This window comes from Alligator sinensis, unplaced genomic scaffold, assembly GCF_000455745.1.
Source record: "Alligator sinensis unplaced genomic scaffold, ASM45574v1 scaffold829_1, whole genome shotgun sequence".
Taxonomy (NCBI): Eukaryota; Metazoa; Chordata; order Crocodylia; family Alligatoridae; genus Alligator; species Alligator sinensis.
In genome coordinates, this window is record NW_005842399.1 from 538,904 (window position 1) to 562,923 (window position 24,020).

The window sequence follows — 24,020 nt, forward strand, 5'->3', positions numbered from 1 at the left end:
GAGGTGCCCCTAGTCAGAGCCAGTGGAGCATGAGGCAAGGCCAGTGTGCCCAGCAGTGCTCCCATGCTTGGAGCTGTGCTGGGGGGTGCTACGCTAGGAGGAAAAGGCAGGCAGGCAGCGGGTGGCGGGGAGCGCTGACTGGCATCCCTCCTCCCCTGGGCTGGGCAGGATTAGTCAGAAATGACGCAGGGCCCTGGAATCCTGTTTATCCCTGGCTCCGGGAATGCTGCCTGCTCTTGATGGGGGATTCCTCTCTGACAGCTGCTGCCATATAACCCAGCGGGAATTGCCTGGGCGGGCATGTGCACAGGGGAGGGAGCGAGAGAGCCAGGTCAGCCAGAGGCGACAGGTCAACTTGTCTGACCTAAATTCAGGCCTGCTGCAAAATGGCAGGTCTGGTGCCTTGGCTCACACGCTCTAGGTCAGCAGTTCTCAACCCGTGGGTCGCAACCCAAAAGTGGAGCACAAGAATATATGAAAGGGTTGGAAACAAACCTTTAAAAATGGATTTTCCTTTAAGGAGAAAAACGTGGTATGCTGTGACTTTTCCCTTGCAGGCTGGCAGAGCTCCAGCCTGCAAGGGGCTGTTTGGGGCTCCCATGCCCCACACACTGGGCGGCTGGGGCCTGGGAGCGTGGGGCAGCAGGTCGGAAGTGAGGGGCACTAGGTCAGGACTGGCCATCAATGTTTACAAATGGGTCCCGGTACAAAAAAGGTTGAGAACCACTGGTCTAGGTCATGTTCTGACTGAGCAGAGAGGGGGAGCAAGAACATGGTCTAGTGAAGAACCAGATCTGTGCTGGGCATAGGATGCCTTCTGCCAGCCCAGCCTTGGGACGTGGGCTGGTTCTGTGATCCCTGCTACAACGTACAGGCTGCCACATGGTGAACTTGGAGGACTGGGTTTATGGGCCATGAGGGGAAATCCTGGGTTTAAGTTCCAGGATGAGTAGGGGACTGGGAATATATGAGCTTGAGGGAGAGTCATGAACCTTAGTGAAGGGCCCTGACTCAAGGGCCCTCCAAGCTCTCTCTGGTTCTTGCCAGGGGACCAGACCTATCCTCCTGCACCAGTGGGTGCAGCTGTGAGGGGCACCATCTTGCCTGCCAGGGGTTGTCTGTGCCAGACTCCACCTTGCACCCTGGGAGTGAAAGAGTAGGGGTTAATCCTGTCTCCAGTTTGAGAGGGAGAGGGTTGCAGATAGCCCAGTCAACAGCATGCCAAAGAGCAGGCGCCTTTGAGCGACCTGAGCAGATAGCTGATTTCCAGGTCAGCACTCAGGTTGTTCATTTCCAGCTCCTCCATTGACTGCCAACTGCACCTTTAGTGTCTCAGTGCCCTGTGGGCCAAAAGCAATGATGGGCGTGCCTGGGCCAGGCTAGACAGTCTCCTCGGGGAACGTGGGCAAAGTGCCAGGCACGGAAGAGAAAACATACCTGTGCTTCCCTGCTGATGGCTGATAATAAAGGGACAGACCTGATGTCTCAGCCGGGGTCCCACCACCCATGTCCAGAGGCCATTGCTCATTGACAGCATCCTTACTCAGGCAGGCCTGTAGGGGATGAAGATCCCATGTTTGTGACGGTGCTGGGAATATAACAACAAATCCAGGGGACATTAGGTAGAGCTGAGTCTTATGCAGAGAAGGTTCAAGCCAAGAGAGGTAACAAAGGCCAGTTCCTACATACGTGATGCGGCCACGTGGTGCCCCTTTGGAGCTGTGTCTACTGCATGGGCTTGACAAAAATCCTGCCCTCTCTTGAGAGACCTCTTCATGCTTCTGCCTGTGCCTGAGGCTTTAGGAGGGTTCTGGTTCCCCAAGAGGCTTTTAGGTTTAGGGAGCAAGCAGGAGTGATGGGGTGGGTAGTTGGACTCATCATGGGGGGTGCAATGCCTACAAGAGCATGCACATGATCATCATATGGTTAAGTGGGTTTTGGCAGGTGCATCTGCCATAGCATGTGCGTGTCCAGCAGGCCGTATTCAGGCATATGGCAGGCTCTGAGCAAGTGGATGGATGGAGTGGGATGTGTGTGTCCATAGTGTAGGTGAGCATGTGTGCTATGCTGTACAACAGACTTCTGAGACGGATGTTGAGTACAGCCTGAATTGCATGCTCCCAACCTGAAGGCACTCTATGGCTGCACCCACAAGCCAAATGTGTCCAGCAGAAATAGGGAACCGGTTTGCAGAAATGCAGATTGCAAGCTCATCAGAAACAGGGTTGGGTTTTTTTCCCCCTTTGGAAACTCAATAAACTCTGTAACCATAGCAACCCCGAGTCACAATTCTCCCTCCCTCCTTGCTTGATGAAATACACACCGTGACAGCTCAATATTACCAGCTCCTGGGGGATTTATTTCAGCAGGATAAAGCCCTTTAGTTTTGAATAAGGCAGTTAGATAGCAAGCAGGAGAGCCTCTTGCCCCCCACCCCCTTGCTGGTGAATGAAAATGTACTTAAAAGCAGAAATGAGGTCTGTATACACCTGTCATTCCCTTCTCCTGCAGGGACAGAGGCAATCCCCCTGCCAGCTTAGTGCTATTTTGAACCTCCCCGCCCCCCCTCAAAAAAAAAAAACCCCAGAAAACCAAAAAACAGGCTGCTGGAGATATGTCTGTCTGCTTTTTGGTCCCTATGTTAAAGTGTTGTTGCATATGCCTGTTTCCATGGAGACAGAGCCCAGCTCTGCCATTTCCTAGATACCCATTTGATTGATGGAAAGCAAAACCAACAACTCATTTTCTGCTTGGGATTAAGTCATGACAATGGCTGGGACCTCTGCTGCGTTGGGGACCTGCTGTGAAATTCCAGCCCCCACGGGAGCTTAAAAATGGAAATACGTCAAGTGTTCAAGGCGTGGAGGAATCCTGAGCAAACTAATTGGTTTCCCCTTTTAATGCTCATTAGCTGTTCAGCTGGCATTGATAATTGTTGCTCTGTACCTATTAAGAGCCTGGTTAGCGCTTCCTAAGGTCTTGATTACAAATTAATTTTGTGTGTGGGCCTATTCTGGGGAGCCAGGGAGTTGGCCTGGTGCAGGAAGCTGTGTCCAAATGACAAAAGGCACCTTACTGCAAGAGACAGAGGTGGCCAGATGTGAGGGGTTAAGACCTTTTGGGTATGAGCAAAGGTGATGTTTTTCAAAAGCATGTCTTAGCCACTTGGCACTGTCAGCAATGGGACTTGTACTCCTAAGTTATTTGTAGCCAGGTTTACAAGGTGTAGGGGTGCCTATTTTATAGACATTAGGGCTGGAAGGGACCCCACGAGTTCACCAGGTCCAGCCCCCTGCCTAAGGGCAGGAAGTCAGCTGGGGTTGGATCCCCCCCAGCAAGGTGAGCATCCGAGTGTTTCTTAAAGGCATCCAAAGTAGGCGCTTGCAGCACTTCTGGGGGCAGTCTATTCCAGATTCTGGAGACTCGGACGGTAAAGAAGGTTTCCTTACATCCAGTGTAAAACAGTCTTCGAGCAGTTTGTGACTGTTAGACTTTGTCTTCCTTTGGGGTGCCCTGGTGAACAGATGTTCTCCCAGTTCCTGATGCACACCCCTGATGTACTTATAGGCTGCCACCAAGTGCCCCCTGAGCCTGTGCTTTTCCAGGCTGAACAGTCCCATGGGTCTCAGCCTCTCCGCATAAGGCCTGTTCTCTTGACCTCTGATCATGCGTGCAGCTCTCCTCCGGACTCTCTCAAGCTCTCTGTATTGATGCAGATGGACACCCAGCAGGACTTCCAAAGGCACCTCACTCCAATGGCAGCACAGTGGAAGCTTGAGATGTTTCTAAATCCCACCAGGCGCCTGTCTTGCCCTTTGGATCTTTTGTAATTTTAACTCGGGGCAATTCTTTAGCTATGCCACCAGGTTCAGAGTTCCCCCCTCCGCATTACTGGTGTGTATGAGGGGGATGAAGTCTCTTCGTTCATCACGCTGCTTTTCACTTCCTTGCCACATTGCCATCCACTTTGGACGGTGAAAACAACCAGGTCAGTTCTGCGTTGTTTCTCATCCGTGGCACATTCTCCTGTCCAGGCAGGATGCTGCCATGTTTAAGTCTTAGACAAAAGTGGGAGCTGCAGTTTCCTTTGAAAAACAAACCTTCCATTGTCTTGGAGAGACTTCTTTAACTTTATGGAAACCTTTGATGTTGGATTTTTGCTGTGGCTGGATAGTGAGACCCTTCTGCAGGCCAGTAGGCACTGACTTTCCTGAGAAGCCAACTTGAGTGAGCCCTTGTCCAGTTGGGACATCTGTGCCGTGTCTTTGCAAACGGTGTCTGTGCTAAAGGTTCGTATCCTCATGGCTGCGCTTGTGGCCGAATTCCTAGGGCAAGCAAAACTTAAGGCCCTTCTTGTTTACAAGCCTAATTTTGGTGCTCCGAATTGAACTGGAGCAGTGTAATCATCATGATGCAGTCGCTTGGTTATGCTCTGTCTGGATCTACTAGGAAATCCTCTACAAAGCTGACAACCCAAACCCATGTTCCTTGAAAATTGTAGGAGATGGCAACTGTCCTGCCTTGGGAGAGGTGCAGAGCTGTTCTGTTTCTGCAGTGCATTATGCCTTAAGGAGGTCCCTGGTCCCTCTGTGAGCACTGAGGCTTGTAAGGGTAATGCTTTGTATTTGGTACGTGGCTGGGGCTGGTGTGGTCCAGATGGTGATGCCTGTTTTAGGTCATACCATAGTTCTTCAAGGAATCCACTTCAGATTTGACTCTGACCCCTGTGCATGCTGAGCTCCTCAGTCCCATAGGTAGGATCATGTAAACTTATAGTCCTGTCACTCTGCTATTGACTCCCATGGCCCTGATTTAAGGAGCTCTCAGGGACACTGGGTTGGCATGAGGGTGGGAATCTGTCATGGGCAGGAATTGCCAGCTACTGTCCAGTGGCAAGGAGCTGGACACCAGGGAGTGCCACAGGATCGCAGTGCCAGGATGGGAATGTGTGTGAAAAATGGCTGAGTGTCCCATTGCTGGGCTTCCCTGGTGTCTCTCTGGCAGAAGAGACCCCTTCCCTTCAAGTCCCTTTCCATCACACCAATGGCCACAGGTCCCTGGGCCTCCTGCCCCAAGCTCTTCTGTTTTCTTTGGGAGTAGCCTCCCCCTTGGCCTTGTCCTGGGGACTTTTGCTCTTGACATTGTGTTTTCCTTTCCAGCTCTCTTGCATGACTGCTGACTTTTTCCAGAGAGGTTATTTCCTCTCTGGCATCTTTATGGCTGCCTGGCCAGGAGGTCATGGAGCCCTGGAGCAGAGGCTGGCCCTGTGCCAGCAACATGCTGGCTCAGAGGTGATGCCCTCTGACGTATCTCCCTTTCTGCAGCCATCTGGGGCTGGGGAAAAGCTGGTCAGACACATCCAGCCGGCAGACAATGGGACTCCCTTTCTTTCCAGATTGACAATTGCTTAATGGCACCATCTCGGTTCCCATGGGAAAGAGCAGAGGCTGGAAGTGCAGGAGGAAGGAACTGAGAGTTCGGGCACTGTTGCCCTACTTAGACCATATAGATACTTCCTCAAGCCAAGGTGCCCATTGTACCCCAGGGACTAGGGTGACTTGGCCTATGTCCAGGCCTGCTCCAAAAGGCTCATCTGAGACCATGAGTACATCTGCAGTGCAGCGCCAGCACGTCCTGGCAGGCGGGATGCATTTGAGTATGGTCAGTCTTTCCTGCCATTTGCATGTGCCAAACCCAGACATGCACCAGCGAGGCTCTGGGCTTGGCATGCGTGATCAGGGGCAGGTTGGAGAAGGGATTTTTTGGGGCATGCTACTGTCATGGTATAGATGTACCCTGGGAGCCTGGGCATGGCTCTGTGCACACAGAGTCATGCTGTGAGGGAGCTGGCACTTGGCCCGTGTGGTGCTGGAGTGACTGGGTGGAGCACGTCTCACCTGTGCTCATGGCATGGCACAGAGGCCACGTAGACAAACACCTCAAGGATCTTGGTGCTTGATCCTGCAGCACTTTTCCTTCTCCAGATGCTGTTTCTGCCATCAGCTAAGCACCCTGATTCCTTTGAGGGCCCGATAGGGAAGCAGGGCTGTGCCCATGTATTTGATCCTGAAAGGTTGCCTGAGAGCTGCACCATGCTCCCCTGTTGGCTATTGTAGGGTGGAACAGGTCAATGGGGCGTAGGGAGAACAGCAGGAAGCAGTCAGCCCTGCCATCAGGTGAGGGGGACCTGCTGAGGTCCTGCCTGGGAGGCCTGAGAAACACCCAGAATAGGAGTGAAAGAAAGGAGGGACCCCTGAGCTTTTTGGAGAATGAATTTAGCCAGCAAGGGTGCAGGCAGGACCAGGGCACGGCTGCCTGTTGTGGCCCAGCCAGGTGAGCAAGTGCTTGGCTTGCATGGGCTTTGTGGGGTAGGAGTGAAGCAGAGCCAGGATTTGAACTTGGGTCCTGTGAGATGAGCCTAACACCCTGCCCCAGGCATCTGCTCCTCAAGTCTGCAACTTGATTTCTAACCAGAGGGGAAGGGAAGCAAAGACCCCCTTAAACAGTCCTATAAAGAGAAATCCAGTGTGGCTTGAGCTGCTGAGCAAGGAGGTGCCTGTTTCACCCTGATATACAGCTCTGTACATCCCTACCTGGGTCCATCTTAGGAGCTGGGAAGACCACGTCTCCTGACTTTGATTGCAGCAGACACTGGCCCTGTGGAGGCTTAATGGGGAGGGCCTGGCACAGACCCAGACTCCACTGAGCACTGGCCCTGGGTGTGACATTAAACCCCACTCTATCCCCTTAGCTCAGGCACGGAGCAAGCAAGTTGGGCAAGTGACATAGCGGAGTCACTCTGGGTTTCTTTGCAAGTAACCAAGACCAGGCTCTGGCTCTCGGTCCCCCCAGCTGCGCCATCGTTTGTGATGCTCTGCTGTAGTCGGGCATACAGCCGTGCCTAGCACAGCTTAGCTTCCCACTGGAATTGCCCCAGCCTAGAGGCACAGGACTAGACGGGATCCTACCACCAGACTCATGGAGCCCAGTCCTGATTTTCCTGGGCTGGGCCATCGGGGCATGCAGTGCAGAGCGTAGAGTGCTCAAGCTCCATATTGGAGTTGCCTTCAGCACACCTCTTGGGAGGCTATCCCACCCAGCTTCTTCTGGCTAGAAACCTTTGTGTCCTTTCTGCCATGATGTGCATCTGGCCCATTTACCGTGGTGGAGCTTTGTACCTGCCTTGTCTATTTGCGAGGGCCTGGACATCTCCTGTGGCTCACGTGTCAGGAAGGGAGCTGGAACGGCGCCATGGCTGGACGCTGAGCCGTGCTTGCAGAGGCCTGGTTACCTCATGTTGGAGGAATGAGAACCCCCAGCAAGTCTCTTCTGGAGCCATGCATGTAATCTTCATTTGTGACTCTAGGCTGGGCTGAAGCCCACAGCCAGCTGGGTGGATTTGGAGCAGCAGGGGCACAGCTGCTGCCTTGCAAAGGATGGGAGATTCACACCCCTTCACAGGCCTGTGCTGTGGGCACAGAGTATCAGGGCTGTCCCATCAATGGAGCCCACTTGCTGTTTGCCATCACAGCATCCCCCATCCCTTCCCTGAAGTGGCTTCCCTGGGCCTCTGTTCCACATCTCCCTTTGGTGAATGTTGAGTTAATTGTTCTCCTTTGACCAGCTTGGCACAGAGTCAAGGTGCTGGACTGGTGGTCTTCCCCTTCTGGGCTGCACCCACTGACCTGTCCTTTCCCTGCTCTATCTCTTTCTCTGGCCAGAGAGGTTTCAGCCATTTCCACCACATGTAAGAACAAGAGAGCCAGCCCAGGGACTTGGCACTGGCCACTGGCACTGAGTGGGCTTGCAGTCTTGGAGAGGATGCTGCCTGCTGCAGGGCCAGTTGCTGAGCTGTGCATGGCGGCAGGGGCAGGGAGTGTGGGGAGCAGGATGAAGGCTGTCTGGGGGAACAGCCTGTCCAGCTCCCACCTCTCTGGCCAGTTCCTACCACTCGCAGCCACCTGAGATACCCAAGCATCGGGCAGAGGTGCTCTATCGGGCCCTGCTCTATGATGAATCCATACAGTAACCAGCACCCTTGTTCCATCTGCATTTCAAGGCTGCAGGCTGGTGCAGTCACTCAGCCAGGCCTCTCGGTCACCTCCATGAGTTGTGCAGAAGGTCCCTAGAGGTGGGCTTTGCTGGACAGAAACTTGACCCTGGAGAGAGCATATTCACAAAGGCATTGAACTCTCTATGGCCTGATGTGGGGAGGTTCCCACTGACTCCATCCTGTCACTGCTGAGTTGAGTCTCCATGCCTCAAACCCTTCTGGCTCTTGTGCTGCCTCTATTTCAGCCCCATCCGAGTACAGCAGACTCTACAGCCAGGGAGGCAGCCTCATACTTGGTAGCACCTGACCCTTGGGGTAAAGCTTTCTATGCAGAACTGACTGCCTGTCAGCTTGTTGCTATTCCATCACCACTGGATCCCTGAGCACTCACTGGGCATGAATTATTTAAGCCTCATGGTGGTCCTGTGAGCATGGGGAGGCACTGGTTTGAAACGGTGTCTTAAACAATAAAAGGAAGGGATGGAAGAGAAGAGAAGGGGAGGCTCCAGCTTAGATCACCTTCACACACCCAGCTCCGCTTGCTCGTTCGCCTCGACCGCCACGGGGAAATGCTGTAGCTGCTGCAGGCGCAGTTTGATCGTAATCAGAAATCAACAACAGGCAGGACCTGTTGTGTCTTTTGAGACAATGCACAGGGTTTGTGAGTGCCATGCATGTAGATGAGGCTGGAAACCCCGTGCTGGTACGAGGCGACAGCAGGAGCTAGCAGCGTAGATCACACCGAGTAAGCGAAAGGAGGGGAGGCTGGAGGAAAGGAGCATGCCGTGGCACGCCTGCAGAAAAGGACTGTTTCTCAGATCTCAAGAACATCGCTGGCTACAGACACGGACACAAAGCCTCAGTACGGCTCCTCGACTCTTTGATTTGCAAGGAAGGAAATAAGCCCTTGTAGTGCAGCAGAAGCAGCAGCTGTTGGCAAGATGTGCTGGCAAAACTGAGCGAAGGAAGATCTCCCATCTGCTTCGTTGCCTGGGTTGGACTTAGTCTAGGAACTGGGAAGAAAGAGAGCATATGAGCGAGCACAATCCCTCCATCGTTGGGAAGATGGAGGCGAAACCTTTGTTCAATGTGCAGAAGGCGCTGATGCAGCCTGTGCAGATGTGCATGCTGGATATTCCCCTCAGTGTCCAAGACGATGATGTGAGTACAAAACCAGGGGTGTTCTGCTTAAGGGATGGGGGTAGGGAGGTGCCTGGACCACACCCCGGCCAGTCTGCAATATCCCCAGGAGTGGGGAAGTTCTGGTGAAGTTGGAGCTGCCCTGGGCGAGTGCAGTCTCCAGCAGTCAGTTTCCCCGTCACCTTCAAATAGCTTCATTTTGTGGTGGATTGTGTCTCGCTGTTGCAAAATCCAGAGCACTTGAAAGGGAAGGGAAATTAAATTCCTGGAGTAAGAGATTCATCCTGCCACTTAGAACAGGTGGAGGTGGTTGCTTCGTGAGATGGGGCTCACCAGGATAGTCCTACCCCAGACCTCCCACACACACAGGGCGGCCTGTGTGTGTGTGATGCTTTGTGTTAACGCAGGACAGGTCTGGGGTGGAATTTCCTATGCAGAATTTGGCTGCAAAACTACGTTCTCCGCTGCAGACTTGGCTGGACAGTTTTGAGCTCTATCTTCTACGCTCTTTTGTTGTTCAGTATGGGGCAGAGCCTAGTTTTTCTGACTCAAGACAAGCCACACCACAGTGGCACAGGGAACCTAGGGGCAGGATTTAGGGCTCTTAGCTGGGTACAACAATCCTATTTGGATGCAGCATCAAGGCAGAGATTATTACATGTGCTCAAGTCAGGAAATTCATAGTAAAGGTTCCTATGGTAACCTTAACTCTGCCCACTGCACAAGTACTTCCCAGACCTGATTGCACAGCAAGTGGCCCATATGACCAACCGGTCTGCTTGATTACCTGATATAGCTACATCTCCCTTGTGCTTAGAGAGGCATGCGTGGTGTTAGATCCAACAATATGTTGTGCCATCATGTGGGCTCCAGGCTGGTCCTGTTGCAGTCTAAAGCCCCTGAGTTGAGTTGGGGCAGGATTCTTGGTAATACCCATGTGGGAAGCAGTGTCTCTGCTGCAGGGACCTTAAATCTAAATTTATCAACCAACCAACCTACCAACCTCAGGACTAACCTCTTCCTGTTCGTGCCCCAGTGCTGTTGATACCAGTTGCATTCCTATGTGTTGTCAATGCTTTGAAGAGGCCGCAAAAAAATAAGTGGGGGTGGGGGACACGCAAATCAAAAGGAGCTTGTGCACCTTGGTGGTGCAGTCTCCCTGCCAGGAGGGCTGGAGGTGAATCCCAGCAGGAAGGGAACCCAAACTTCCAGCTCAGCAGATGGGGGGGGAAGCATCTCCATAAATAAAGGTGACTAGCACAGAGTCTATAATTAGCAACACCCCGGGGCTTTAGCCAGGACCTGCTCATTGGCTGCGGTTGCTGCAGGAATGAGGATACCTGCATCGGTGCTGACAGCAGCTGCGCAGCCAGCTGGCCCCGCTGGAGCTAGGTAACGTGCACTGCATCAGGAGATGTGGTGGGTGTGAGAGAGCCTGAGTGCCCAGTGCCTAGCACCATGTTTCTCCCACTGAATGAATAGGAGTTGAGGGCAGGGTATGCTTCTCCAGAAGAGGCCAGAAGCATGGGACAGAGCAGAAAGACATGTGCAAGGACATGTACAGGCGGGTGAGAGAGCCAGAGCCAACTTGCCTCACACCCAGCCCCATTGTCCTGGCATTTCTGCTATTACATCTCGAAACTTGGCTGGCCCCTTAGCCTTCATCATTGCAGCATCCGAGCACCTGATATGCCCATGGATTCAGGGACAGTTCTTTCTAGCATGTTGTTCTGCAGTGTTTCAAGGCTCTTTAGGACCCAGGGGCTTGTACAATGCTGCTGAGCAAGCTGCTCGAAGAAGCCCATTTCTCAAGGCTCCTGCCGTGCAAAACCCGTTCCTGCTGGGTGGGAAGATCCAGCGCTGGATTTATCCCTGGCTATTGCAGCGTTACCTAGGGAAGTCTGTGGGCTGGCCTCAGACAGGTTGAGGATTCCCTCTTAGCTGGGTGAATCATGGAGGATAACAAAGAAGAAAACCTGACCTGGATATCCCTGCTCACCTGAGCTGGGGTCTTGGTATTGACTTGGGGAATAAGAAACCCTGGCCTGGATTTTGCTGGAACAGCTTCTGCTCATTAAAACGGCTCCTGTTTTTATTGTTGGAAGTAAAATTTGTTTTTTATTTTAAAACAGAAACAACATGTTTTAGGAATTGTTTCCATTAAAGCCGTCAGCAGCTGGGCGCATGTTGGATGGAGTGCCATGGCATACCCTCGTGGTTTTGGGTGCATTGGTGGGATAGTACTGCCTTCTGAACAGCTGCCTGGGTTTAATTCCTGGCCAGTGAGGTAGAGGCGTTTGTATGGGGAAATTTTAATGAGGTTGTAATGGGGAAAACAGTCAATTAGGATGCCTAATTTAGGTGTGTGTGGAATAAGCAGGAAGAATGGGAAGTCTGCTATGCTGCCCAATTTATTGCATGACTGGAATAACAGACTTGGTGGGATGGCTCATCTGACTGGAATATGGATATGGATTCAGGAAGGACATGCGGGGAAAAAGGAAGGAAGTGCTTCCATGTATATTGAAGATGTATGTGTTTGTTCTGAGATTTTGTATGAAGTGGGTCATGGTTGTATTTGGTAGTCCCTGGTGTGAGATCGGAGAGGAAAATCAGAAAGGGCAATGTCGGGGGGATTTGTGGTAGACAAGCACCTGGCTGGGGTCACATGGCCCCAGCACTTTTTCCTGCCCCTGCCAGGGGGTCGGACTCGATGATGCTTTGAGGTCCCTTCCGACTCTAGCATCTATGAATCCATGAATTGCACTGGGAAGAGGAGGTGAGCTTTTTAAATATATAAACTAAAGCATCCAAATCCCGGGACCTGGTGGTTATGGTGGTCTTGACCTGCTGTCTTGTCTGCTGGGAAGGTAGCAACAGTGCACAGACTGGCCCTCAAGATGTTAAAGCAGGGGTGAGCAATATGTGGCCCACGGGCTGGATCTGGTCTACCAAGGGATTTTGCCCAACTGGCAGTGGGTCTCTTGGACCTGCCCAGGCCAGGTGCAGGGAGCTGCCTGGGCCGTGGCATGGATGCACAGTGGGGCTAGGGCAGCACGGCTGGACTTGCTTGCTGGCAGCCCCGACAGTGGCAGCTCCTTCTGGCTTCTGCCGCCATCAAACCTGGCCCCACTGCCCAGGGACCCTGGCCCATCTGCCCTGCACTCACCCCTGGGGCATGACCCGCATGGACAGGGCACACAGTTGGGTGGTCGAGATGGGGCAACAGGCGGGTGGGGAGAGGGACATAGGCAAGGCCAGGATCACAGGGCGGTGACAGCATGAGGCTGAGGCTGGGGCAGAGCCATGATCCACTGCCCACATGCCCCTGCCCACACAACCAGCTCCCGTTGCAGGTTGTGGATCACCCTGGCCCTGCATTGTCACCACCCCTTGATCTCAGCCTTGGTCCCACCTGCCCATCCTGCCCCATTCCCAGCTGCCTGGCTGAGCACAGAGCAGAGTCACTTAAGGAGTTTTGGTGAACTGTTGTGTGCGGTGGGGCGGTGTGTAGAGGGATGTGATGCTGACCCAGCCTGCAACAGCTCACCAAAACTCCCTATGTGGCCTGTGGACCCCAAAATTGCCCACCCCTGTGTTGGAGTGTACTGGAGACAGTTTTTGTCACAGGGTGGAGAAAACTGTTGGTGGAGGCAAAGAACTGAATTGTTTTATGACTGATCTGCATAATTTTTTATGACAAGGCAGCTGTGATGGGACTGGGAGCTGTGACTCCTTGATCAGTGTGCACAGTCTGTGGAATAATTTATTTGCAGTCCCTTGGCTGGGATATTGAGGGAAATCTCTATCCCAGCAGCATGGTAGCTGTTGAATAATCCCATGTTTCAAGGCTTCTGGTAGTTGCCAGTAGGGGTTGGGAAGGAATTTTCTCTTATCATGATTCATGAAAATGTATTGTTGTATTCTGGAGGTTTTATTCCTTCTGAAGCACTGGGGCATTGGCCACAGCTAGGGCAGAGGGTTTTGACTGGAGAATGAGGATGTGCCTACTGATGCTTAGAAAAAACAGAGGTTCCTGCCTAAGGGTCGTGTTCTTCTGCTCTGGGTTAAACTGAGAGCCAGGGTTGTGTTCAAGGAGGAATGTTTTCCCTAGATCATACTGGCAATGATAATTGGGGGTTTTGCCTTCCTCCGTAGTGCAGGTCAGGTCCTTTGCCTAGGATGTTTTCCAGTACAAATTCCTCTCTTGTTACTGCAATGACTGGGCATTAGCAGTGCCCTTGTCTTCCTCCTTTCACCTTTGGCATGCTGCGTGCTGTATGCTGTTCTTGGTGTTTCGGGTATTTGGTATCTTGTAGTTGCATGTGAGGGTTTGAAGCAGAGATTCTGGGGAATCGAGGGATAAATGATGGCTTGCAAATGCAGGGGACTAGAACCAGTAGCCCAGGAAGCCAGTTTTAGGCCTGTGTTTTCAAATTGCTGCTTAGTAGGGAGGAATTAGTTGGGAGCCTGAAGGTGGAAGGTGACATAGTGACTGAGCACGAAATGGTTGCGTTCATGAGCCTAAGGGAGGGGAGAAAGGAGAACAGCAAGCTAAAACTTTGGCCTTCAGAAAAATAGATTTTAACTAACTCAGAAAATTAGTAGGCAGGATCTCATAAGACGCAGGAGTCATGGATACAAGTGCAGAGGACTTGGTTGTTCCTTAAAGAGACAATATTATGGGCACACGACTATTGGGACAAAAAGATATTAGCCCAATGCAAAGGAAGGATTGGAAGAATAGCAAGAGGCCTGCTAGGCTGGACCGAGAGCTCTTCAGTGACCTCGGTCACCTGTCAGATGACCAGCGCAAGTAGCTTCATGGACAGAGGGCAAGTCCTCAGCCTCGAGCAGGAGGAGAACACATTACAAGTCGCTTAGATAAGCTGGATGTTTTCTGATCCATGTGTAATTCATCCTGGTGTACTCGGGGAACTTGTGGAAGGAACTGCAGAGCAAATCGGCTTCTTGCTTTGAAAATTCCTGGAGGTCAGGTGAGGTCCCAGACAATTAGAAAAGAGCATACACAGTGCTCACTTTTAGCAATGGAAAGAAAGAAAACCAAGGGAATTACAGACCGCTCAGTCTAACTTCCATATTAGGAAAGATACCTGAGCGTAAGGAATAGATTTGCAAGTACATACAGGCTGAGGAGGTGGGTAATGGCCAGCATGGATTTGTCGAGAACAAGTTGTGTCCGGTGAATCATATTTCCTTCATTGACGAGGCAGCAGGTCTTACAGATGCAAGGCTCAGTGGATGCAATATACCTTGACTTCAGGAGAACTTTTGACACTGCCGCCTGCAACTTTCTTACGATTGAACTAGGAAAACCCAGTCTAGGTAAAAGTGCTTTATGATGGGTCCATAACTGGTTGGAGGATTGTGCTCCAAGAATAGTCACTAGTAGCTCAGTGCCAAGCTGGGAAGAGTAGGTATCAAGTGAGTTTCTATAGAGGTCTGTGGAATACTTTCATTGATGACTTGGATGTTGTAGTGGAGTGTACATATATTGAATTAAACATCAAGCTGCCTGGGGTTGGCAGAACAGGATTAGGATTCAAAATTACTTTGGCAAATTGAAAAGAGGACCTGAGATAAATAGGATGGCCACAGCTTCTGTCCCAGTATCCCCATAAGCACCTATGTTTGAGGTTTTCACTGTATAGTGTATAGTTTGTGCTTGGCTTTTTCCCATAAATCTCCTATTCTGTCACCTACATGGCAACCATGGCACTCCCGGCTTCTTGGCCTTCGTGCTTCTACTACAGAGTACTTGGATTCCCACTGGGGGAACGTCAGCCGGCAGTGTCTGGGAACAGACTGTGCAGCCTTTTTTAATAGAAGGATTAGCATCTGCAGGTTGGGGACAGACTTGGGCTTGTTGTACATAAACTTGTCCAATCCTCCCCCATTCCCTGCTAGCATGGGAAATACTAGCTCTGCCTGTCTACCCTGGAGAGGTGGGGAGCAATCTGGTACACGCATGCTCTCGGTCACACCTGCCCACAGGGCTGGCATCTTGTCTGCTGACAAAACTCATGCCACAGTGGAAACTCCAGTTGGGAAATCCAGAACTGCTTTTCCCTCTTGTGCCAGCGTGGAAGCTCCAGTTGCACAATCTAAATAGCACACTCTCTCCTTTTCTGGTCCACAGGTCAGAAGGAGTTCATGAGTCCTTGCCTGCCTTTCCACACTCATGCATACTTATCTCTTCCATCTCCTTGCAGCGCCATTGCACATCTGTGCCAGCACTGAGAGGTTTAACCTGGTGAGAGCCAGCCAGAGCTGCCTGCCCTGGTGTTCCCTGTGTGCCGGGGGTTAAAGGCACACTGGCTTCTGCAGCTTCCCCTTCTCCATGGAGTTGGTTTGAGCGGATTTGGAAACATTTTGAAGCATTGGATATTGGAGAGAGGGTATCTTTAACATCCCTCACCTCCATGCCCAGCCCCCAGGAGGTTTCAGACTGCAGGCTCCCCATTTAAAAGAAGTATTTCTGAGGACTGTTCATAGGCACTCATTCCCAGAGCATTTGTCCCACCTTCATCCCTTGCTCCGTCAGTCTCTTCCACCCACTTCTGACACAGCTACAGTCCAAAATTCATCTTGCAAGCATGAAACGAACCTGTTCACATAGTCCTCAGTGCATCTCTGTTTGTAGCATTAAACTGCACAGTTCCCAAAGGGCGCTGGCCGCACTGGTGGGAGGGACAGCAGGGGCTGCTGAAGGTCAGGGCTCCGGGGTGTTGGGCAGAGCTGCGTGGATGAACACATCCTGCACCTGTTTTTGCTTTATAGGGCACTAGTTGCTGAAAACTGGTTCTTTGCTTCCCCAGAGCTGAAATTCATCCAGATATAGTTGAAAACACCGGGCAAATGAATGAACGCCGGCATAACACCGCAGTGGGCTGGCCCCAGCCCAGAACTGCTTCCCGAACTTGCTAGCAAGGGACAGCAGAATGGTCAGGGGGAGGGAGAGATAAGAGGAGAGAAATGCAGAAAGGGAGGCCACATCTTTCTTGGCACTGCTGGCCTCAGCCTGTGCTGCCACAGCACCGAGCACACAACCCTGAGGCTGAGTCATGCACACCTAGCCTGCCTGTTGCCCTTTCCCAGAAGCTCCCCGGCGTGCCAGGAAATCTCTCTGGTACTGGATGATCCTTTTTTACCACTCCTGTCCTTGCAGTGGCTACACAGATCCTTTTGCAAAATCAGCCTCGCTCATAAGCAGACTGCCCACCCTCTCTCAGGACGCTGCAGCCCCCGTCCCAGCCGCTCTCCTCCTTGTAGCACCCACATTTCACACTACAGCTGGCTGCATGTCTGTGATGGGTGAAAAAATACCTATAAACAGAAGGCAGAGCCTGTTTATTAGCCAAATACTTTCCATGTCCCTTCTGGGGGGTAACCAGCAGGTGCTGTGCAAACTTTCAGGGTGTGCAGAGGACTGACAGAGACAGGACTGATGCAGGTGGGAGCAGGAGACCTAAGTGCGGGGATCTGGGAAGAAGTTGGCCAGGCTGCCTGGACGCTGGAAGGATTGGAGTGGGACAACTGGACACAGCACCAGGAGGAGACATGAAAAGGGCGGCCTGAAGCTTGGGAAGCAGAGCTCCCATCCTGCTGCGGCCTGCATCTCTGGCTCTGATTAGTAGTTTGTTCGGTGTGATTTGCAGCCAAGAGAACACATCATTCTCCAGGTATGCTGCAGCGATCTGCCCAGGCCCATCTGGGGATAACGTCATGCAGCCCCTCTCTTGTCTCTGGTGGGAACTCCTGGCCCAGCTCCAAGCTTGGCCTCCTCCGCCAACTGGGGAGGGGAAGGGGGGAGACAGACGATTGACTTCATGTGTGCTTAAAAAATGAAAGCCAGAGCTGTACTCATGGCCCTTCGCTGAATGGGGACAGGTTCCTGCCCTGCGGCTTCACCCAAGCCTCTATTGCGGCACCAGAGTTGGAGCAGGGCAAAATCTCTCCTGCCAATGCCTCTCCTGGAGAAGTGGGACTGTCCCCATTACCCTGGAGCCAGCTGGTGGGGCAGGCAAAACTGGAGAGGCTCCCTCACCTGTACAGAGTGCCCAGCTACAGAGGAACTGTTATCTAGTGGTTGGCGCACAGGCCTGGCAGACTGGGAGCTGTGGATTCCCAGAGTCCCTACTCTGTGACCTCAGGCAGGGCACTTTTGCCCCACCAGTTTGCAGTCATTAGAATGGGGATCGATAGCCCCTCTTTCCCAGGTTGGGGGTTGGGAAAGGTAATTTAATCATGTTCACAAGGCTCCAAAGGGTTTTTTCAGCAGAAAGTCCTGATCTGTCAGAACCAGAACTTTAGATGGGAATGTACCAGTTTGGACAAAGCTATCCGTAGAGAAACCCAGGGGGAAGGAAGGAGAGCCTTTGCGAACCTGGTGGTCCGAGCCCTGGCTGAGTACGGGAGGGACCCCGGTTCAAGTCTGTCCTCTTCTCTCCCACGTCCTAGGTGCGTGCCCTGGTCACCTGGCCGCTCTGGGGCATGGGTCTCTGTCTTGTGGTGGCCGGGGGCAGGTGGTTATTTTGAAACCCTTTTCAGAAAGGTCTTGGTATCGTTTTTCAACAATCAGGATTTCATGAAGCCGCCTACCCATGGCTTCTGTCTGCTCTGCCCAAATGTTAAGACCGCTGCAAGAGACCGCTGCCCTTGCAGGTTATTCTAAGGCCAAAGCAATGCGCATTCAAGGCCGTTACTGCCTCTAGTGCAGTGGTTCTCAACCTTTTTAGTTTTCGTAGAGTCAAGGCGCCTCTAGGAAAACGTCAGCTCTTCATCTTCACTTGTTTTTTGACTGCAGAAAAATAACAGAGCAATTTTTTCTGTTGAAAAGAACTCAGAAAGACCACAACAGGTCGGAACATTTTTAGCACTGTGGATTCTTATTTGAAATCTTCTGAGTTTAACTTGTGAACCATATTTGTGGGCCTAACAGCACTAACATTGTGTGGCACCTTGAAAGGATCTTAAGGCGCTCGAGGGTGCTGTGGCACCCTGGTTGAGAATCATTGCTCTAAAGTTTCAGATTAAACCACTGGCACCTGCACTTACGCAGTCACTTGAACCCATGGCTTCCCACCCGGCGTAATCTAGCCCCTTAGGCTGCCATAGCATTGTGCTGTAGGTCAGGTGGAGTGGTACTGGCAGGGTTGAGCAAGAAGTGTGCTTGCTTGCTGCCTACCCTCCCTGGTTGCAGATAATGCTATCGGTCGGTCCCTGCCTTCCACAGCTCAGCAAAAAACCTTGCAAAATCCACCCCCAGAAAAGCAAGAAAGGCAAAATGGGAGCTGATTTCAGAGAAATGAGAAAACTTGGCTAAGAAGAGTAATGACTTTTGTGTCTGTGAAAGCAAATCTAATGGGGAAGTTAGTGTACCGAGTACAGCAAGTGACACAAAGTGGCTTGTGTGGCATTCTTGTAATTCCTGAATATGATGGAAATTTATGATGTTCCGTTTTGTTCGCTGAGCCAGCAGTATCCGCAACCAGAGAGACAGCTGGAATCCACAAGGTTGGGAAAGACTGGCACAGCATGTCCTGGTCTAATGATAGCGTTGTGTGCGGCGCAGTACAATGTGGTGCAGTTCATTTACCCCATGACTAGTTTGCAGTGCAGTCAGTTGAGTGATATACGCCACTACAAAGCAAGGCACTATAGTACGGTGCCGTCCAGACATGCCAGTACTGTGTTATAGTCTAATGGCTGATAAAATGCAGTGTGATGCAGGTAGTCCCTTCGGGTGGTATGTGACCATTCCCAGGACAGTGCAGTTTCACAGCAGCCTGACTTCTAGTCCTCTCTCTAACCCTTACTACTATGAGTCGTCAGGGTGTTTGATAGTTACCGTGCGCCGTTGCGGAGGACAAGAACTGAGGGAGAATGCAATTAAGGGGGGGAAGCAAAAGAGAACAAGATCTGATGAAGCAGGAAGAGACAGGGACCCCTCTTAACCCCTGGGAATTGCAGAGGACCAGGTTCTCGCAGCAGCGGTGGCAAAAGACGTCAAGGTGTATTTTCAGACGCGATTAGCCTAGCAAAATGGTGATTTTTGGCACCGTTCTGTGACGTGCATCTAAACAACGCAAAATGTGTACAAGTGCCCAAAGAGATAGGAGAAGTGAAGGGTGCTGAGGAAGGGGAGTTTAGTGATACTGGGAAGTCCCTGGAGGGTGAGAGGAGACAGTGCCAGATAGGAGCCGTGCTCGAGGTTCTCAGGAGGCGCTTTTCAGATGTGAAGCATAGTCTTCTGGTGAAGACTCCTGAGATCCCACTTGTGCACAGTGGATTTGACTCGTGGGTTCATCTCTGCTTGACTGTCTGTGACAGCCTGCCAAGTGAGGGGGGGCTGCCCTGTGAGGCACTGAAATCCAGGGACCTGCAGCATCTTCCAGGCACATCGGAGTGTGTTGCAAATCCCACTGATCCCATCAGGATGAGGGGGTTGGGGCTTGGGGCTGCGTGGCTCTTGCCCCATCCCACTTTATTTAGTGACAGCTCTTTTCTGCACCCCATCCCCCTGCCCCTCATCCTACTCAAGATAGCTTTCCCTGCACATGAGCACGTCTAGCTCCTTCCCTTTGTGCGACTGTGTTCATATGCATAGGTCTGTACATAGAGAGAGCAATAGGCAGCTGCACACAGACAGGCGTCATCTGAGGGCCAGAGGTTGGCTACACAGGAGTCATTGGGAGCTTTTGGTTAGTGACTTCATCGGGACCTGACCGAGCACTTTGGAGGTTGGCGTAAGTCGTGGAGATCATTCATCACGCATCTGGAAGGCAGCTCATTTTGAGCATGGAGCCTAATTCTCTGGGTCTGCTTAGATCATGCATTTCCCTGAGCCTTCTGAAACCCCCAGCGCCATCAGTGGGGCTGGGATTTCAGCCAGAGCGTTTGCCACCTGCCCTTGCCCACCCCGTGCTCATTCTGTGCAATGAAGTGGATCTACCCGGGTTCATTAATAACTAAACCAGGGCAGCTTTCCTGTGTGGGGACTCCTAAACCTTCCACGTGTGGATGAGGGCAAAGGGAGTGGAATCTCCCACAAGCAACTTGGGGAGAAGTGAAGGTATGAATTGAAGTCACTGTCTCTCCTCTTGGTGTTGTTTCCCAGGTGGGCACACATTCTGGCATAAGGGGTCTCTTTCCAGACAAATGGATGTCACTTTGGAGGGGGGTTGAGCTAAACCAAAAGAAGTCACCCCCATATCAGGACCTATACTGGTGAGGTTACAGCCAGTAGAACTGTTTAACTATGCCATTAGCATTGTACTGGTGTAATAGGTAAAATCATCTGCCTGTTGACCACCCTTAAGTGGCTAGGGAGCACAGTTCCTCTGAAAGCAGGTGTTGAACGGGGCTCCTTTGTCACCTTGATGCTTCATTAAACCCCACCTTTTTGTTTCTCTCTGTACCCCAAAGACCTGGAAGGGGGTCTCTCTCTTTTTCATTCCTCCTTCTCTCTCAGATGTAGCTTCTCTGTTTTCTTCCCCCTTCTCTCTCAGATGTAGCTGTGTGTACAGCAGGTTTGACTTCAAAGAGTTTAGCAAACGTGCCCTGCTCAAATGAGCTAATTAGTTAAATTACATTTCACATGCTAATTTATTCCTTTAATATGTTTTTCACGGCACATTGGAAACTAGATGCAGATAAAAGCTTAGTTTGACCTTTGATCCAGACTCCCAGTTGGAAGGGGAGATGGGGAAAGACTTCTAGGTTCATGTTCTCCCTGGTGCGGGATGCTTCTCTGCTATATTTATTCAGTACTGAGTCCAGTTCAGCCTTAAGCATAGAAGCTGGCAGCAGCCCTGGGAACCTGGGGTTTAATGTCGCCCTTTGGCACATACAAGAAATGTTTTCAGAACGGCTGGAATGTGCTATTAATTTACTGCTTTGCGCTTACTGTCGGCAGCACTTTGCAGCTTCTGAAGTGTCGTGTCGGTGTCTGCTAATTACTCCCCACCAGACTCCCAGGTGGAAATGCCATTCCTCCCACTGCACAGAGAGATGGAGGGAAAACACGCACAGAGAGCCACACACTACTCGTGGTAGCCCAGGAGCTAGCCAGCTAGAGTTTTGTCACGTTCCCTGTCTGTAGGTAAAATACACTTAAGTTTTTCCACCAGGGAATGAGCAGAGAAACTAAACTACAGCACCTGCTTGCCCATGCAGGTGCTCCTTTCCGCTCCGGACTGTTCCTGCCTGGCGGAGCCAGTGTGGGAGACGCGTTCACCTCTGCTCTGCATGCACAACTCATTTTTCAGGGCTGTCAGGCCAGCGCCTTCCCCCAGGGCTTGCTGGTCACACTTCAGTGTCCTCAGTACTGCATTGGTTACAGAATGGTCTGGCACTGGGACCCAGAACATCACGGGGCTGCGACACAGTGAGAGAGTGTGTGTGTGTGTGTGTGTGTGTGTGTGTGTGTGTGTGTGATCATCAGCATTGGCGCCATGTCAACACTGCCAGCAAAGAGCCTAGGAGAGCTGCTGAGAAGCCCACACGCCCCAGTTGCTTCTGCCCCACATGCACCAGTCATCAGAAATTTGGCCACGTGGCTAGCTGTGTGGCCCTGCGTCATGCCCAGTGCCCCTCTCAGCTCCTCTGTCTTGGGGGGCTTTGCTTGGCATGCCCTCAGGGCTGCTGTAAGCCAGCTGTGCTGCCCAATTGATTCGTTTCTGGGAGGAAACGAGTGCAGGGATTGTGCTTTGAAGGGGTGCTCCTAGGCTTGCCAAGGGGACACAGGGTAGATGTATTGTAAGTGCCCCCTGCCTCGCTTTGCAATTTATGCCTGCTTGGTTTTTACTCCACATACATGAGCAGAGTGGAAAAATCGACTGACACGCGAAGCGGTGGAGCTGAGCGTGGGCTTGGATTGACTGTAGATTTAAGCAGCGTGTAGACGGTTTGGATGAATTGATAGTCGCAAAGAGCCCGGTAATGAATCAAAGACGTTGTCATGTTTGTGTTGAGAGCTGTTTCGTTTCCACAGCCAGCGCGCTGTAGATGTTATCTGGAGGGTGGAGCCAAAAGCTTAAAACTGGGACCGTTTCCTGATAAAGATTACGGTTCAGATCAGCAAAGCCTCTCCCTTCCCTCCCAGCCAAACAAGCACCAAACTCCTGTGAGATAAGTGGTCTGTTTGTTGGAGAAAAATAGAAACCGCAGAAAAGATGACCCAGGACAAATGCTGTCCCTGCATCCGGGAACGTAAGTCCGGAAGGAGCGCCGTGAAGCCAGCAGATGAGAGCAGGATGCGACTCATCAGACATTCGGTTGTACCTGTGCTGCAAATTTTAGGCCTGCCTTGTTCCATTGTGTGAATGGGCAGGATGGTTATTTTTTTAATGAATTTCCTCCAGCCCCTGGAGCAGCAGGGAGATGGACCAGTGGCATGCAGCATGTTGAACAGGCCGCACATTCTCTATCTCTCTCTCTCTCCTCTTTTTTTTTTTCAAGACTCAGCAAAAATCATCTGCAGCAAATGCCAAGAACAACCCCTCATAGCTCTTGGTGCCTTTCATCTTCAAAGCACTTTGAAAACATTAGCCAATCCTATTAAATACGAATGTAATTAATAATCCCAGACAATCCCTTTGTTTGCTCTTGGTTAAGAAAGGCTGCTCTCTGCAAGGGACTTTCCGCTGTGGAGTCTTGGGGTCTGAAATAGTCCAGGTTTCCTGGTCGCCTGCTGGTATCTTTTTGCTCAGGTTTCTGAACCAGGGAGGCCTCCTTGGGCTGAGTGGGAGTTTTCTCTTGTTCAGAGGGGGGCGATGCATGGTGGTGAATGGGCACCTTCTCAGCTTGGTGGTATGACCACATTCACAGGAGACAGATGCCCCGGGGGTGTCTCAGAAAAAGTGCCTCTTGCCTGTTTGCCAAGTGCGTAAATAAGTAAAACAAGGCTGCTGCCATGCCAGTCCCAGCAGCACATGCATTACAAACTGAATGAGCACCAGGCGCTTCAACAAGGATTTATTGGCGTGAGTGCTGCCGATGGGATGGAAAAGGATTTGCACCCATCTGGCATCTGTCAGGGGTGGGGACGGTGCCCTCGGGACAGATCACGGGTTGCATCTGGGTTTGAGCCTGTCTGCCCCTTTGTCATTCCTGGCCCTTCTCGACAGAGCCTGGCAACCTCCTTTCCCCACTGCTACCTAGTGCGCTTGCAGGCTCTTCATCTCTGCAGCAACCTGCCTTGCACTGCCCGCATAAAACCTCCTCCCCCACAAGAGATGCATTGCCCACGCTGGTTTCCTCTCCATCTCTTAGGTACCCGACAGTTGCTAGAGCCACATCTGTTTCCTATAGTCATGTGCACAGCAGAGTCAGTAATGAGCTGTTGCAGGCAGGAGGCTGTTGCCCTCCTCGGTTTAGTCTCGGCAGAGCAGGGCCAGGCCTTCCCTTTAGAGAACCCAGGGAGACGGGCATGAGGCTGCCCCAGTTGGGGCAATAGTTGCTCTGCTGCCAGTTTTCCACCTATCCCACCCCTGGCTAAGATGGGACTTGGTCCAGCTGGAACAGGGCACGATGAAGCTGTCCACACTGTTCAGTGGGTAAGAGAAGACATCACCTTAGAGTCATAGAGTCAATGGACCGGAAGGGATCAAGTCCAGTCCCCTGCCATAGGCAGGAAGTTGAAGAGCTCGAACTAGCTCAACAAAGTGCTTATCCAGCCTCTTCTTGAACACCTGCAAGGATGGCGACTGCACCACCTCTGCCGGGAGTGTGTTCCAGGTTCTAGTTACCCTTATGGAGAAGTTCTTCCTTATGTCCAACCTAAATCTTCCCTCTGTTAGTTTGT

At 51.7% G+C, this 24,020-nt stretch overlaps 1 protein-coding gene across 2 annotated transcripts in view; it reads left to right on the forward strand.

The window, feature by feature from the left end:
- The first annotated feature begins 8,820 nt into the window (after nucleotides 1–8,820).
- Nucleotides 8,821–24,020, forward strand: part of RALGDS (ral guanine nucleotide dissociation stimulator) — a 73,488-nt gene continuing 58,288 nt past the window's right edge. The window contains exon 1 of one of the 2 annotated variants that reach the window (XM_025211285.1): nucleotides 8,821–9,214. In XM_025211285.1, coding sequence (XP_025067070.1) covers nucleotides 9,086–9,214 — 129 coding nt within the window. In that variant the 5' untranslated portion in view covers nucleotides 8,821–9,085. The remainder of the gene's footprint in view (nucleotides 9,215–24,020) is intronic. The other variant, XM_014522802.2, reaches the window with a different exon arrangement.